Raw genomic sequence first — 15453 nt, 5'->3', positions numbered from 1 at the left:
GGCCCCACCCCCACATAAACCTTTTTGTGACCTCACTGTCCAGCAACTGTGACCTATTCTCCTTATCCTGACCCAGAGGGAGCTTCTGGGTTCTAGCTCAGATATGGCTGCCAGAGGGCTCAGGATACAGGTTTTACTGGAGATTGAAAGAGTGAACTACTGACAGACGGTAAGGAAGACGTAGTAGACTTTCTCTGTTTTCCTTTGAACTCTGAAGAGAAAAACTGGGGATTCCTGAGTAGTCCCAGGCCTCCAGGGATTTGTATTTCCAGAGTACAAAGCCAAAAAAAGTATGGGGCTGGATGTAACCCCAGCTGGTAGAGTGCTTGCCTGCCATGCATGAGGCCCTCAGTTTGACTCCTCAGGACCGGGTAAAGCCCGATATGGTGATGCACACTTGCAATCCCAGCACCCAGGAAGCGGAAACAGGAAGACTGGGAAGGGAGTTCAAGGCCACTGTTGGCTACATGATGCTTTTGAGGCCACTCTGAATTACTGCATTACAGGAGACATTGTCTAAAAAAAAAAAAAAAAAAAAAAAAAAAAAAAAAAAAACTTTGACAACGACAATGGAGAAAAGGGAACCCTCATCTAACTTCCTGCTCCAAAAGCAAGATGCAAGTGAGAACAATTGAGTAGAAATCCTTTAGTCTCACTGAAAACAAGTCCAGGTGAACATGCTGCTTTCCCGTGACGACCAGCGGCCTGGCTGCGTGTGGAGAACGAGAGGTGGGAGAAAGGGTGGGTGAGCTCTGGAGATCAGGGCACCCCCCCCCCCCCGGAGTCCAGGCACTTGGCCTTTCCTGCGAGTGGCACTATCCAGGAGCAGCAGCAGATAAGGCTGCATCTGATAGGTAGGGACGCTCTATGCCAGTGACTGATGGGACTGGCTTTCCAGGAGCTCAGAAGGATTTCATCCTGTTGGACAACCAGGGCCTAAGAGCCCGGCAGATCCACTCACTGGCTGCTCCGGCCACTGCTCAGCACCAGCACCAACTCCATTATCTGAGTTAACCAGGACATGCTGCTCAGGGGCGGGGCTTGTGCTTAACACGTGCCTGGCCTTGGAGTCCGACCCCTGCTTTCTTACGGTAACTAGCAAACAGCGACTTTGGGAGCCTAAGGAGTTTTAATGAGGAAAAAGAACTCCATTACACCCATAGTGTGTGTATGTGTGTGAGCGTGCACATGCATGTGGACATGTGTGAGCTATATCGCACACAGGTGGAGGTCAACTTGAGAGCATCTTTCCTCCTCCTAACCCGTGGGTCCTGGGAATTGAACATCCCTTTACCCTCTGAGCCATTTATCCAATCCAAATTTTAAGTGCTCCATTATTTACTTTTTGAGACTGAGTCTCACTGTGTAGCCCTGGCTGTCCTAGAACTCAGTCTATAGACCAGGCTGGTCCTGACTCAGATCCATCTGCCTCTGCCTCCTGAGTACTGGTGTAGCATGCACCACTACACCCAACTTAAAAAACAAGATTTGCCTTGTAAAACAAATTTGTGGGGGGCTGGAGAGATGGCTCAGTGGTTAAGAGCACCGACTGCTCTTCCAGAGGTCCTGAGTTCAAATCCCAGCAACCACATGGTGGTTCAAAACCATCTGTAATGAGATCTGATGTCCTCTTCTGGTGTGTCTGAAGACAGTTAGTGTTTATATGATAAATAAATCTTTAAAAAAACAAATGTGTGTGTGTGGGGTGTGTGTGTGTGTGTGTGTGTGTGTGTATGTGTGTGTGTTTGCCTGCATGTATGCATACCATATTAAATGCCAGGATGCCATGGAATTGGGAATTTCAGATGACTATGGGCCACCATGTGAGTGCTGTGAATAAAACCTGGGTCCTCTGCAAGAGCAGCAAGTGCACACAACTTCTGAGATCTCTCTCCCCAGCCCCCTAAGGTTGAATTGCTTTTTGTGTGTGCCTGTCGGGGAGCATGCCTGTGGTGGCCAGAAGAGCGCACTGGATGGCCTGAACAGGAGACAGGCTGCCGTGAGCCACTCTGTCAGGTGCTGTGGACAGAAGTAGATCCATACACATTCTTAACCAAACTCTCTCCAGCCCCCAATCTTTAATAGTTTAATAAGCGTTTAGGCACGTCAGCATAGCAGGTAAGACTTGAGACAAGAGGACAACTTTGGTTACTGGTGGCAACACAGGAAGCAGACTTGGGGTCTTCTGTCACGACAGAAGATTTTAAGGTCTCTAAGCGAGTCCTGCATGAGGGTGCACACCTGTAACCCCAACACTTGAGAGGTGATGACAGTCAGGAGTTCATGTTCGCTCCTAGCTACATCACTAGTTAGAGGCCAGCTAGGGCTACAGATCTTGTCTCAGAAAGCCAGTCTCTCTCTTTCCTTTAGGTCACCACACCACCCACATTGAGAAAAAAAAAAAGACTGAAATTACGGGGCCATGTTAGCCACAGCTATAGCCCCATTGGTAAGCAGTGGAGGTGCCCTAGGGGAAGAGAGATGCTTAGTGGCATGCTTTACCACAGGATTAACCTTGGAGGAGCCAAGGCGATTAAGGGTGCTGGAGAGCATGTTTCCTAGTGACTCGAAGCCACACAGAAGGTTCATTAAAGTTAACATTCTTTTTAAAGTAAATAAATCTTTTTTAAAAAAGTATTCTTTTACTGGGGTTGGGGATTTAGCTCAGCGGTAGAGCGCTTGCCTAGGAAGCGCAAGGCCCTGGGTTCGGTCCCCAGCTCCGAAAAAAAGAACCAAAAAAAAAAAAAAGTATTCTTTTACTAATATCTCTCACATCTGGGACTTTCTTGTACTTTTTTAAAAAAAATATTTATGTAGCTATGTAGTTCAGGCTTGCCTAGAATTGACCTCGAAGTCCTGATCCTTCTGCCTCCTCTTTTTAAGAACTGTCACGACAGGCTCATGCCACCACATCCGGCTTTAAATAAGAGGTTTCCAATAGACAAAGTCTGTTCTGAAAGTTGGGGGAAAAGTTCTACGTGGAAACCTGAGATTTATCCAGCCTCCCTTTCATCATTTATAAAAAACGAAGGTCTTAGCTGGGCGGTGATGATGCACGCCTTTAGTCCTAGCATTCGGGAAGGAGAGGCAGGCGGAGAACACTGGGTTCGAGGCCAGCCTGGTTTACAGAGGCCTGGGCTACACAGAAAAATCCTGTCTCGGAAAACCAACCAACCAACCAACAAACAAAAACCCCCAAAGATCTTGTTCTAGAGGCCATGAGATCCTTCCTAGTCTCTAAAACTTGGCCGACTGTCACAAGTCTTCTCCAGGGGAACTTGGGTGAAGATGGCAGGTCTGACGACTTTCTCACTGGTCAACCCAGGCGTTCCCGTAGGAACTCAAGACTGCGCAGGCGGAAATGGTCCCTTCTGTTGAGACAACAGCCTGAGTGCTCACTGGGGCATCCCTCGCCCTTTCTCACTTCCCGGACGCTGGTTTGCTCCTTCAGCTAGCACCCAGTTCTAACCCTGCACTGTCAGCCCGCCCAGCGCGCTGCGTTTACTGTCTTTACCTGGGTCTCAAAAATTCTAGCTCACCCTCCTTCTGTCTAGCAAAAGGGGCATCTCCTAGTCCATGCTATTGGTAGGCAGAACTTTCCCTCAGAGAAGAGGCCGGGACAGGTTCCTTTCCAAGGTTCTAATTGGTTTTCTTCACAGTCACTCGCCTGTATCTACATTGCAATTGGTCTTGGTTGAAAGAGGGACTGACCCGCAGGTTTGTGGTCTCTGGGTCTCAAATGCCCTAAAGTTGAGAGCTGTAGTCCCCGCCTCCTGGGTGGGTCTCATTGGCTCCATCTCTAGACTCAAGAGTTGTGATTGGATGTCACTGCGCGGGGCGGGCCGACCAGGAACCGCGGCCGTTGGCGGGGTGCTCCGCTTTTACCCCCTCCCGTACCTCAGTGTAGTCTAGAATTGAGAGGCTCCACCCCTTTACCGTTTTCTGATTGGACACGTCTAACGCATCTGTGGTTCGTGATTGGTCCGAGGGGTTCCTGACCCTCGCTTCCTCCCTCCAGTGGCGACTACGGCGGCTCCGAGGAGGGGGAAGGGCGAGAAGGGCCGGCCGGTGCCGTCAGTCAGGCAAGGGGAGCCGCCGGGAGCGGATGGCGGCGGCGGTAGCGGGCCCACTCGCCGCCGGGGGTGAGGAAGCTGCAGCTTCAGTCTCCGTGCCAGGGTCTCCTGGTCTGCCCGGGAGCCGTAGCGCAGAACGAGCCCTAGAGGAAGCTGTGGCCACCGGGACCCTGAACTTGTCCAACCGGCGTTTGAAGCACTTCCCCCGGGGCGCGGCCCGCAGTTACGACCTGTCAGACATCACCCAGGCTGGTGAGTTGCGCTAGTGCCCAGAGAGCAGGGGACCCACAGTGGACCGCGACCCTCATTTGCATAGCCCCGCCTCGCGTTCGAATCAGACCCACCCCTTCACCTGGCAGTCTTGAATGCTCGCCCCTTGGGATTGGCATTGAGCCCGCGACCTCCCCTCCCCTCTGTAAGAACCGCTGGACAATGAGTTCTCTTCAAGAGTGCACAGAACACTTTTGGCAGAGCTCTGTGAAACTCTTCCTTTATTTGCATATTGCGCACCTGTAGCATGGTCCCGCCCCTCACCTTGTTGGCTTCTTCAACCTTAGATCTAATCAGCTCTTAAAGCAAGCCTCGGTGTATAATATCATTAATTGCTGCATTCTTTCGCCCTTTTAGTCGTTTCCAACTCCGTCCTCACCCGTCCGCTTCGACCCCAATAAGCCCCGGTTATCCCTTCCCTAAGGGTCGCCCCTAACAACCCGAAGTTTCTGCTTGCTTTCCCGCAGTCTCCCCAAGTTCCAGCCCCTCTCTTCTGTCCACCCCAGCCTGTCTTTGTGAAAGAAGTGAATCTCCCGCCCTTAACTTTTTATCTATTATCCCGGACCCCTTTATCCTGGCTCTATGAGGTCACTATGGAGTTTGTGACCTCATAGGAACCCTACAAGTTTTTCTTTTCCCTTAGGGGAGGTACTTGAGGCAGCTTGCTGAAAGGAAAGACATTGTATCTCTTAGCTAAGAGTGCTGGCCTCCTGGAGACTCTCCTTCCAGTCCCTGCCCTCAGGATCCCACTAATCATGTCCCCTCCACCCTGGTGTGTGTGTGTTCGAGATCCCTCTACTCATGTACACTCTACCCTTGGGTCTGTTATGGCTAGGCACTGGGGACTGTACTATGACAGGTGAGTCAGGCCTCAGCTGCTGAGGCAGCCTATGGACTTGGGCTGGCAGCTGAGGGCGGGGAATCACAACAGAGGGCTGCATTCCCGGAGCCCCACCCCAGTCTGGGCTGACTCCTCTCCTCTGCTGGTCCAGGATCAAAGAGCACCATTGCTAGGCAGGTGCCTGCTTACCTCACTCACACACAGCCGGGCTCCCCTTTCAGCTCTCGAGAGAAAAAGTTTAAATCCCTCTGTTTGAAAATTCTTTTTCCCTACACAGTCGAATGAATCCTGGGAATGGGTGAGCCCCCAGGAGCCATCCTTACCCCTCCCAGGTCCCCCCAACCCCCAAGCTCCAGATTGACCTAAGCAGCTGTGTGACACTGGCCGTCTGTTCCTTTTCCCCTCCCCCCTTGCTTGTTTTTTGACAAAGACCAAATGTTTTTCTTTACTTCCTCAGGGCTCTGTCTCAGTGAGTGGACTCTTGGGAAAACTACCAAGCCCTCCCAGCCCCTCCCAGCTCCTGCCCCAACCCAGTCTCCTCCTTCAACATTCCGGCTCTGGGTGCAGCTAGGGCTCCCCCGGGTGCAGGTTCACTTGTGTGCTGAGGTGGGAAATTCCCAGCCTCCTGAAAACCTCTCTCTGCCTTCTTCAGTCTTGTTGGAGCCCAGGTTCTAGGTAGGTGGGTTCCACTCTGTCCAGCGTCCTCCTGTCTTCTCTCTTCAAGCTGGGTCCCAGCCTCGGAGGCTGTGTGTGTATAAGAGAAGCCCAGAGTTACCTGGCGCCCTGTCTTCTGTTTACCCTCCAACCCAGCTAAGTGCTTATGCTGCTGGGTTATTCTGAACCCTCTCCTGCTTGCTGACTTCCCTGAATGTTCCCTCCGTGGAATCCCTGACAACCAAGGATCGTGTTCCCTTGGCCTACTGGTAGAGACCTGGGTTGGGGCAGGGCAAGTTCTAGCAAAGGAGAAGTGTCGATCATTCTCCCACAGACCACATCCTGTGCCCCTGAGCCCTGCCTCCTCCAGCCTGGGCTCCTTCCGCCCCTGACTTCTGCCCCTCTACCCTTTACCCGGTCCCAGTTTGTTCTCCACTCCCATGCATGCATACACAACACACTTACTGCATTTGTGAACACAAAGGAAAGAGGCAGGTGTTGGGCATGGGGGAGGACCAGATGCAGCTTCCCACCCTCTCCAGAACTGGTCTTCCATACTAGCTCTGTCTGTGCGCACTGCGGCAGGGGCAAAGAAGAGCAAGCAGAGCAGTGTTTAGGCATCAGGCTAATATCCCCTGGGAAGCATGTGCAAGCCACAACCTAATGGATTGTTTCTACTCCGTTTCCTGTCACAAGACACATTTCCTTGGGGGAATGTTCCCCAGCTTCTCTTCCTCTTAGCTTATGCCCCCTACTGAAGAAGGGGGCCCTTAAAAGAGGCTCACATCCACTCTGGCCTGGGATTTCCCCTAAAATACCCAGACACCACCTAGGGTATATGCTGAACAGAACAGACAGAGATACAGGCTTCTAGGGGTCTGTGGTCTGTGTCTCCACACTGGACGGAGCCGCAGGCTTTCCTCTGCCACTGCCATAGTGAGCCAGTCTTTGAGACCAGAGGGTGTCAGCCTCCCACCTGTACTCCTTGCTCTGCTCATGGACCTGAGGCACAGGGCAGAGAGGACGTAGAGGAACGCTGCTGAGGTTGGAAGGGCAGCCAGCCTGGGGACCTGGGAACGCCAGTGAAACACCCTTGAGTACTCTGAGAACTTGGTTCCCAGCTCCAGCTTAGCCTTCTGCCATTCCCTCTCTGACCTCCCGAAGCTACACATTCCTAGTCTTTTGGTCCTTGAGGCTCATGAAAAATTAGCCAAGTGTTAGGTCCTCACTTAATCTCTTGTTGGTGATTTCTTCCCTGTGTTGAAAACAGGTTGAAGCTAGGAGGAGGGGCCCCCCAGAGGTTTCTGTATTCTGATCTTGACCTTTCCTGCCTATCACCTTACTGTTATTTTCAACTTCTCTTTCTTGTGCTGGGATCGCATCCAGAGCCTGCTGTGTGCTAGACCCATTGAGTCACATCCAGCCCTAAGCAGGCCCTGGCTTTTGATGGGGGCGGGGGAGACTGAGTGCATGCTACATGGAGGCCAGAAGAGGATGTTGGGGTGCTGCTCTATCACTGCACAGGCCCAGTTAATGTCTACGGGCCTCTACCACCCACCCCTCCCCACAGCACTGAGGTCACAGGTGTGTGCTCATGCCCAGTGCTTCCCATGGGTGCTGGGGTCTAAACTCAGATCCTCGAGGGCGCCTGTGGAGTTAGTGTTATTCACTGAGCCTTCTCTTTATCTCCCTGACTCTCTTTATAAGCAGGGTCCCCTTGTGTGAGCCTTTCAGCTCTCCTGACGTCTCAGCATACACAACCACAGTGTTACACAACCCTGCCTGTACACTACCAGAAGTCTTCATTTGTCCTATTTTTTTGCTGAGTGGGACAGACTTGAATCCTGAACTCTTGATTCTTCCCGCTCAGCATTCTGATTGCTGCAATTACAGGCATGGACCATTACATGTAATTTCATTTGTGAATTTAAAGATTATGTTTATGGTCTGTTACTACCCTCCCAAGTCTGGGCTTCCCTGGCTGTGTCCCTCTGGCCTGCTCTTTGCCTTCCTGGTCATGCTTATAATGTGCTTTGGTTTGTAGAAGACTTGCCTCCCCTGGGAGGCTAGGTTTATGAACGTGCATGTGTTCACGTGTTACATATGTGTGCACACACCTGTAGAAGCTAGTTGGTCAATCTCAGCTGCTCTTCAGGTACCTTCCACCTGCCTTTTTGAGACAGAGTCTGTTCATTGACCTGGTCACTGAATCAGCTGACTGGTCAACTGGCCAATGAGCACCAAGAATCCACTCATCTCTGCCTCTCTAGTTGGGATTGCAAGTGAACACTGCCATAGCTGGCTTTTTTATACATGGATTCTGGGGGATTGAACTCAGGTCATCGTCATTCCTGTGTGGCAGGCCTTTATCACTCTCACTTTAACGCTGTGGGCTTGATTCTTTAGGTCAGTGGGGGATAGGGAGCTGGGCAGCTGCTTTAGGGGACACTTAACCCCCCTGTGAGAGGCTAGCCTTTTCTCAGCTCCTTCTGGACCCTTACTTTCCTTAGACTTGTCTCGGAACCGGTTTCCTGAGGTGCCTGAGGCAGCTTGCCAGCTGGTGTCCCTGGAAGGCCTGAGCCTCTACCACAATTGCCTGAGATGTCTGAACCCAGCCTTGGGGAATCTCACAGCCCTCACCTACCTCAATCTCAGGTAGTGGGGCTTATTCTGGGGGCCTCGAAGACCTTTTATGCCCTCCCAGTGGTCCTCCCAGTCCCCGGCGGAGGCCCGGTGCTAGATGCCTTGCCTGGGGAGTGAGCCTGCTGCCTTCCTCCCTTCCACAGCCGGAACCAGCTGTCATCATTGCCACCCTACATCTGCCAGCTGCCCCTTCGAGTGCTTATCATCAGCAACAACAAGTTAGGAGCCCTGCCTCCAGACATCAGCACCTTAGGAAGCCTGCGGCAGCTTGTGAGAATAAGGGGCAAGGGCCAGAGAGGGTCTGTTGAGCCAGGGCCCAGGGACTTTTGGGGAGGTGGCTAAGGAAAGGTAGGAAGCACCCTCCAGAAAAGGCTTGGGAAAGGCAAGTAGCTAGAGAGAAAGAGCAGAGCGATTTCTGCTGATCCAGGCTTATAGAGCCTTCTCTGACCTAGGATGTGAGCAGCAATGAGCTGCAGTCCCTCCCCGTGGAGCTGTGTAGCCTCCGTTCCCTGCGGGATCTCAATGTTCGAAGGAACCAGCTCAGTACCCTGCCTGATGGTAAGGAACTCGAAGCAGATGGCCTCCGTGCGAGTGTGTATGTATGTCTTCATCAGCTCAGCTGCAGTAGCACAGGCCATACCCTGGTGGCTTCTCAGTGGCACAGGCTTTCCCACAATTAGATCAGGTGATGTATGGCCTGGTGTATCAGGGCTCTCTGTGGATAACAAGACACCAACCACCGTCTGCGTCCTCACCAACAGGGCAGAGAAAGCTCCGGGGTCTTTGCGCTCTAATTTGTAAGGATGCTAATCCTCTCTGGACTCTGCCCTTGTGACCTGAGTTACCACCCTTAGGCCCAACTTCTTAGTACTTATCACTTTAACGGTTATGATGTCAACATAGAAAATGGGGGAGGGAGACCCAAACATTTAACTTGAAATAATGCTTCTACTTGGGGAAGTCACAGGCAAGAAATCTTTTAAAAATAACCTTGCCTTAGTTGCTCAGGGATTCTCAGTATCTAAAGCAAACAGCAAACAGTTGTCTTTGCTTCTGACCATGGCAACCCTCAAGGCCGAGAAGGCAAGGACTCCTAGTTCTGCTTTTAGGAGTGTGGAGACAGGGTAGGAAGAAAGGTAGGAGGGAGTCAGGCAACTGTAGAATCCTAAGGTTGGAAGGGACCTGAAGGCTCACCAACACCCACCTCACCCGAGCAAGAGCTCTTGAAACAACCAGCGCTAGTCAGGTGATGCTCTTGAGTCTCCTCTCGGGGACTCTGACCGGGAGGGGCCCCGTGTAATGGGAAGTTATGACGTACCCGCATTTGATAGTCGCATTGTTCTGGCCTGTGTGCTTCCTGTGTTTCAGGTGGGGAGCTTGATAGATGTGACTGAGACCTGAGACCAACCCTCAAAGGTTTAGTGGCTTAATGGAGGAGAGACAGCCATTCATAGGGAACTGCTAAAGCAGGAGGCTTGGGAACCCAGGAGAGGGGAGCAGGGTCGACTATAGAGGACGTTCCATCCTTCATCGGGCAGAGGAGCACCATGTACAGAGCACAAAGGCAGGGATAGCCTGTTTTAGCTTGGACAGTCAGAAAGACAAGCTAGAGGGAGGCAGGAAGTCTTGGCCTTGAAGACCAACAGTAATGACTGTGCATTTTCCCTGCCTCCTTCCACCCCTTTCTGCCCTCTGCCCTCTGCCCTCTGCCCTCTGCCCTCTGCCCTCCCAGTCTTTAAGTGTCTTCATTACTTTTCTGTTCCAAAATACATGAAGCCAAGGAGTTTTGTCTTGTTTAGTTGAGACAAGGTCTCACTATGTAAACCAGACTGGTCTGGAGCTCACAGAGATCTGCCTGCCTCTGCCTCCCAAGTGCTGGGATTAAAGGCTTGCACCACCTACCTGGCTGGAATTCTGTCTTTTTTGTTTTGTTTTGTTTTTTGGGGCGTAGTGTCTTGTAGTTCAGGCTAGCCTCCAGCTAAGCGTGTAGGCAGGAATGGCCTTGAACCCCACTTCTCCTGCCTCCCCTGTGAGTGTTGGGACTGCGGTTACTTTAGCAGTCCTGGCCATGTGGTATGGGAGGCTTTTGAGCAGTAACATCAGTAGGTTTGTGTCTTGTGCTGCTCGATGGAGAATGTAGGATGGATTTCCAGGTGGGGGTGGCAGGAGAGGAGGATGCATAGGGCTGAGCAGCAGCTGAAGTGGATTGGGCTCTGCTCAGCTGAGTGAGGAGACCAGCAAACCTTTGTTTCTGGGGAGTGAGCTGAGCCAGCCAGGGTTGGAGATGCTGTGATGGAGCCAGGGGTGATTGACTGCTCAGAGCCAAGTTAAAGGAAGAGAGTGCAAGGCCTCAGGCCTGGGCTTCTCCTAACTCTCCCTTTGCCCTGACGCTAGAGCTGGGGGACCTTCCTCTGGTCCGCCTGGATTTCTCCTGTAACCGTGTTTCCCGAATCCCAGTCTCCTTCTGCCGCCTCAGGCACCTGCAGGTCATTCTGCTGGATAGCAACCCCCTTCAGAGTCCCCCTGCCCAGGTAAGGTGCAGCCTGGGTGGACCTAAGGACACAGGTGCTGTGGGTAGTGTGGGGGCTCTCACAGGGCTTGGGGAGCCACCTCATTCTTGTGCATGTGTCCCTCTCACAGATATGCCTGAAGGGGAAGCTTCACATCTTCAAGTACTTAACAATGGAAGCTGGCCGTCGGGGAGCTGCCCTCGGGGACCTGGTCCCTTCCCGCCCCCCAAGTTTTAGTCCCTGGTAAGGCCCAGGGGAAGGAATCCCCTTCTTGGGACCAAAGAACTCTCCTGGATTCCAGTGGGAGGGTAGTGGTGCTGCCAGCCTGAGGCTGATCGGGTCTTCCTGGCTGCTTCAGCCCTGCTGAAGATTTATTTCCGGGACGTCGTTATGATGGTGGCCTGGACTCAGGCTTCCATAGTGTTGACAGTGGCAGCAAGAGGTGGTCAGGAAATGAGGTAAGGACCTCCTTTGTAAAGACATTTGGGGATGTCATCTGGGAGGGAAACTTGGTACTGGGGACCCTATATGTTGATATCTCTGGTAGAGGTCATGGCTGGGGCCCCTCCGCCTACCATCCCCAAGAGGCTGGCCCTGCACCTGACCCCAGTCTCTGCTGTGCAGCCTGAGCCCATATGGTTCTCAGCACTGCAGGGAGCCCAGGTCCCATCTCTGCCTTTCTGCCTTAAAGTCCACAGATGATTTTTCAGAGCTGTCTTTCCGGATCTCAGAGCTGGCCCGGGAGCCCCGGGGGCCTAGACAACCTAGGGAAGATGGCTCTGGTGAGCAAGAGAGTTTTCCCAAAAAGTGATGGTGAATGTGGGCCTGGAAGCCCCCTCGTGCTTGCTTGCTGACATGCCCTGATCTTGCAGGTGATGGAGACTTGGAACAGATTGACTTTATTGACAGTCACGTTCCTGGGGATGACGAGCAGAGTGCAGCTGAGGTTAGGACCCAGGTCTGTTCCCTGGCAGGTGGAGAGGCACTGAACGGGAAGTGAGGGTAAACAGGGCCGGGCCTCTCTTCAGCTCTGCTGTCCTCTCTTCAGGAGCCGCTGCCTTCTGAGTTAAGCCTTGCAGCTGGGGATATGGAGAGGCCATCTAGCAGCAGGTATTCCCATCCCAAGCCCTCTCTTCTGCCTCCTACCCAGCAGCCCTGGGCACCTCCCCTTCACCTGACAAAGGTCTCTCTTGCCCTGTCTTCTGCCAGGCGGGAGGAGCCTGCAGGGGAGGAGAGGCGGCGCCCAGACACTTTGCACTTATGGCAGGAGCGGGAGCGGCGGCTACAGCAACAGAGTGGGGCGTGGGGGCCCTCCAAGAAAGACAGGTGAGGGTTTAAGGCCTGGAAGGGGCAGATGCAAACGTCTCTCAGACTTTTGTTCTACTGAATGTGCGGCCTGACTGCCCGGCTTGGTTCTCTTCTTCCAGCATCCCAAAGCGGGGGATCAGGGCTACTGGGGCAGGTGCCTCGGCCCCATCCACACAGACCGCCTGCAAGTAGGTGTCCTCTGAGATCCACCTCCCTATGCCTTCCTTGTGGCCTTCTTTGAGTCCCTTCTTTTCTCCTCAGTGGCCCACCAAAGTCCAGTGCTGCCCAACTGGGAGTTTCAGGGGAGCAGGGAGCTCCCACACTACCCTCCACCTCCCAGGACCCCCTTCCTGTATCTGGACCAGGTAGGACAGCGTCTTTAGGTGATGGCTTGGAGGTGGTTGGACCATAGAGGCCTGAAGGAAGAATGGACTACTGAGGGGATGTCTCTTTGCCTGTCCCTGGCTTTCTCCCCAGTGACAGCTCCTGTTCCCAGGCCACTGGGCTCCATTCAGAGACCAAACAGCTTCCTCTTCCGCTCCTCTTCTCAGAGTGGCTCAAGTAAGTCTGTCTTCCTGGCACTAACCTTGGGCAGGACTCCTATCTCTTGGGGCTTGTGTCTCTTAGGATGTCGTCCCTGTCCATGTAAAACCCCTAGGCCAGAGTTGGTATTGGTATCAGACTGCTGGAAGCAGGCTCCAGAGTTTACCCATCATCCCGCTTCTCCTTCCAGGCCCTTCATCTCCAGAGTCTGTTTTGAGACCTCGGCCGTTTCCTCAGATTCTAGAGGAGAAGGAGCTAATATCACAACTCCGCCAGGTGAGCAAAGAGAGGGAGGCCTGGCCCAGTATGGCGCCCCCCTTCCCTTCCTTCCTCAGGACCCACACAGCCTGCAACAACTCCTTCTTGTCCTAGAGCTGTCATGGAGAAGGGGAAGGGATGGTGTGACCCTGATAACCCTGCCTGCTCCTCCTGTTTCTGCTTCCAGATCCTAGAGTCACGGCTGCAGCAACCCCTACCTGAGGACCTGGCAGAGGCTCTCGCCAACGGGGTCATCCTCTGCCAGCTGGCGAACCAGCTTCGACCCCGCTCTGTGCCCTTCATTCATGTGCCCTCACCTGCTGTGGTCAGTAGCAGCCCAAACAGATGAAGAGGTGAAGGGACGGGACTCTGGCTTTGCCTTTCCAAATTCCTTTCCCTTCTCTTCCGTCTTCAGCCAAAGCTCAGTGCCCTCAAGTCTCGGAAGAACGTAGAGAATTTCTTAGAGGCCTGTCGGAAAATGGGTGTGCCAGAGGTATGAGGGCTGTGCTTTGCTCTGGAGGGTATCGGTGCCTAGGGCTCAGCTGGATACTGTGCATGAGGGGCGGAGTTCCATCCACAGGGGTGTTTGCTCCTACAGGAAGCATGTGTCCTGGTCCCACCCCTCACATCTCCTGCCCTGCTCTCTTCTCCTGTCTCCCTGTCTGTCCTGCATGTCTGCATGTCGGTATGGCTCTGGCTGTGGTCCTTGTTTGTGAGGGCAGGGTGGGAAGGCCTGTGGCTTGATGCTGCTAACTTGTGTTATTTGTCCTTGTCCATCTGCCCTGTCCTCCCTCCCCAGGCTGACCTGTGCTCGCCCTCGGATCTCCTCCGGGGCACCGCCCAGGGGCTGCAGACCATCCTGGAGGCTGTGATCCTGGCTGGGGGCAAGGCCCCTGTCCCAGTCCAGCCCCCCTCTGGTCTGGGTGGCTTCCTCCTCTTCTACGTGGTCTCCATGCTGCTGCTCTATGTCGTCTACACTCGGCTCCTGGGCTCCTAGGACCCACGTTACCCCTTCCCTCCCCACCTTCTATTTATAAGACCTCCTGTTCAGCCTGTCCCCACCGGTGGTGCCTTCAGCCCTACCAAAGACACTAGTGTACCCTCACAAACACTGACCTCAGAAGCCCACTCTAGTGCCCACAGTAGCCCTTACCGTTAGTACTGACGGTACCTTCGGGTCCTCCCCACCAGCCCTCTGCCCCCACCCCCACCTCCATCCTGTGCCCCAGGGATGACAGGAACTCAGCTTTTCCCTATCTGTCCTCCCTCCCCCTACTGGCTGCTATGGGGAGCTAAATTATCTCTGTTTTGTAGAGAGAACTCTATTTGTAGGGGATGTGAGCCCAGTATGGGCTCTCAGCTCTGTGTATAAACTGTATAGACTGTCACCTCTGTGTGTGCTTGTGTGAGCTCCTGCTTCCGCCAGGCCCTGTTCTGCCTGGGCTACCTGCCTGTGCAGACATTTCCCTTTGGAAATGACAGGCCTCCTGCCCAGGCCCCCTGTGTTATCTGCTGCCAGCTTCCATGTGTCATGTGTCCCCAGGCACGGGTCAGTGTCTACCAGGAGCCCCCACTCTCTTAACCTTGTGGGGTAATTCGATGGGAAAACTTAACCTGGGCCCCTCCCCCCAGGAGTCCCTGTGCCAGCCCCACCACATCCTGGAAGAGGAAGGGGCCCCTGGAAGGGGCCTCCCTCACATCGCTGCTGTCCTTCACGCACTTCTGGAACAGCCTTAGGGGTAGAGGTTGGGGCTCTGGGCCCCAACTACCACCGGACCTGCCCTGGGAGCAGATGACACCTGGGCCCTGCCAATTAACAAGGACTTGGTGACCATGGTCTTGTGTGTAGTATTGGTCTTGGGTATTCCCCCTGCCCTTAGGCTGCTTCGAGTGCAGCCCCTATCTGGGTGAAGAGTGTTGTGTCAAACACAATAAAGAGAAGCCCAAAGGCCTGTAGGTTGGCCCTCAGGTGTGTTCCTGCCTGTCCATGAATGCGCGACCTTGGGGACCAGAGTCCCCAACTGTGAGTCCCAGCGGTAGAGTGCTATGTTTCTGTGCCTCCGGCAGAGGAGCTGTGCAGACACAAGTGCCCCATGCCTCTGCCGCCAGGGGGAGCCCTTGAGTACACGGTGGGAGCGTGCCACGTGGCTGGCGAAACGCTAGCGCAGGCGTTGTGGCAACACCTCTGAGGGGGCTAGGGCTTGGGCGCTCATGTAGTCAGGGCGGCACGCAAGCACGGCGGTGGGTATTGCCTGGTGCTTCACCAGACGCAGGATGTTGCCTTGGCTTGGGCCATGGGGCACAGGCCAGGAGGAGGCGACGGAGGGGCTAGACCTCTCCACGGGCAGTGACC

At 53.8% G+C, this 15453-nt stretch overlaps 1 protein-coding gene across 17 annotated transcripts; it reads left to right on the top strand.

The window, feature by feature from the left end:
* Positions 1 to 77: 77 nt before the first annotated feature.
* On the top strand, positions 78 to 15068 carry Lrch4 (leucine rich repeats and calponin homology domain containing 4). Of its 17 annotated transcripts, XM_063271482.1 has the most exons (19): positions 4200 to 4325; positions 5642 to 5859; positions 8349 to 8493; positions 8625 to 8751; positions 8934 to 9039; positions 10876 to 11012; positions 11122 to 11234; positions 11350 to 11449; positions 11683 to 11773; positions 11864 to 11937; positions 12040 to 12101; positions 12201 to 12317; positions 12419 to 12487; positions 12561 to 12664; positions 12777 to 12860; positions 13033 to 13118; positions 13288 to 13425; positions 13516 to 13593; positions 13900 to 15068. In XM_063271482.1, exons 7-19 carry the CDS (start codon positions 11164 to 11166, stop codon positions 14095 to 14097), a joined length of 1272 nt encoding a protein of 423 aa, XP_063127552.1. In that variant the 5' UTR covers positions 4200 to 4325; positions 5642 to 5859; positions 8349 to 8493; positions 8625 to 8751; positions 8934 to 9039; positions 10876 to 11012; positions 11122 to 11163; the 3' UTR covers positions 14098 to 15068.
* The last annotated feature ends 385 nt before the right edge of the window (positions 15069 to 15453 follow it).

Source organism: Rattus norvegicus, chromosome 12 (genome assembly GCF_036323735.1).
Source record: "Rattus norvegicus strain BN/NHsdMcwi chromosome 12, GRCr8, whole genome shotgun sequence".
In the NCBI taxonomy this organism is placed as follows: Eukaryota; Metazoa; Chordata; class Mammalia; order Rodentia; family Muridae; genus Rattus; species Rattus norvegicus.
Note: the sequence above shows the minus strand (reverse complement) of the source record. Positions and strands in the feature narration are given on the sequence as shown.

Excerpts from the sequence above, each read along its gene's own strand:
- Lrch4 (XM_039089577.2), top strand. The coding sequence starts at position 4,106 with ATGGCGGCGGCGGTAGCGGGCCCACTCGCCGCCGGGGGTGAGGAAGCT. Across the intron at positions 12,318-12,418 it reads GGGCCCTCCAAGAAAGACAG|CATCCCAAAGCGGGGGATCA; the intron begins GTGAGGGTTTAA and ends CTCTTCTTCCAG. Across the intron at positions 13,426-13,515 it reads ATGTGCCCTCACCTGCTGTG|CCAAAGCTCAGTGCCCTCAA; the intron begins GTCAGTAGCAGC and ends TTCCGTCTTCAG.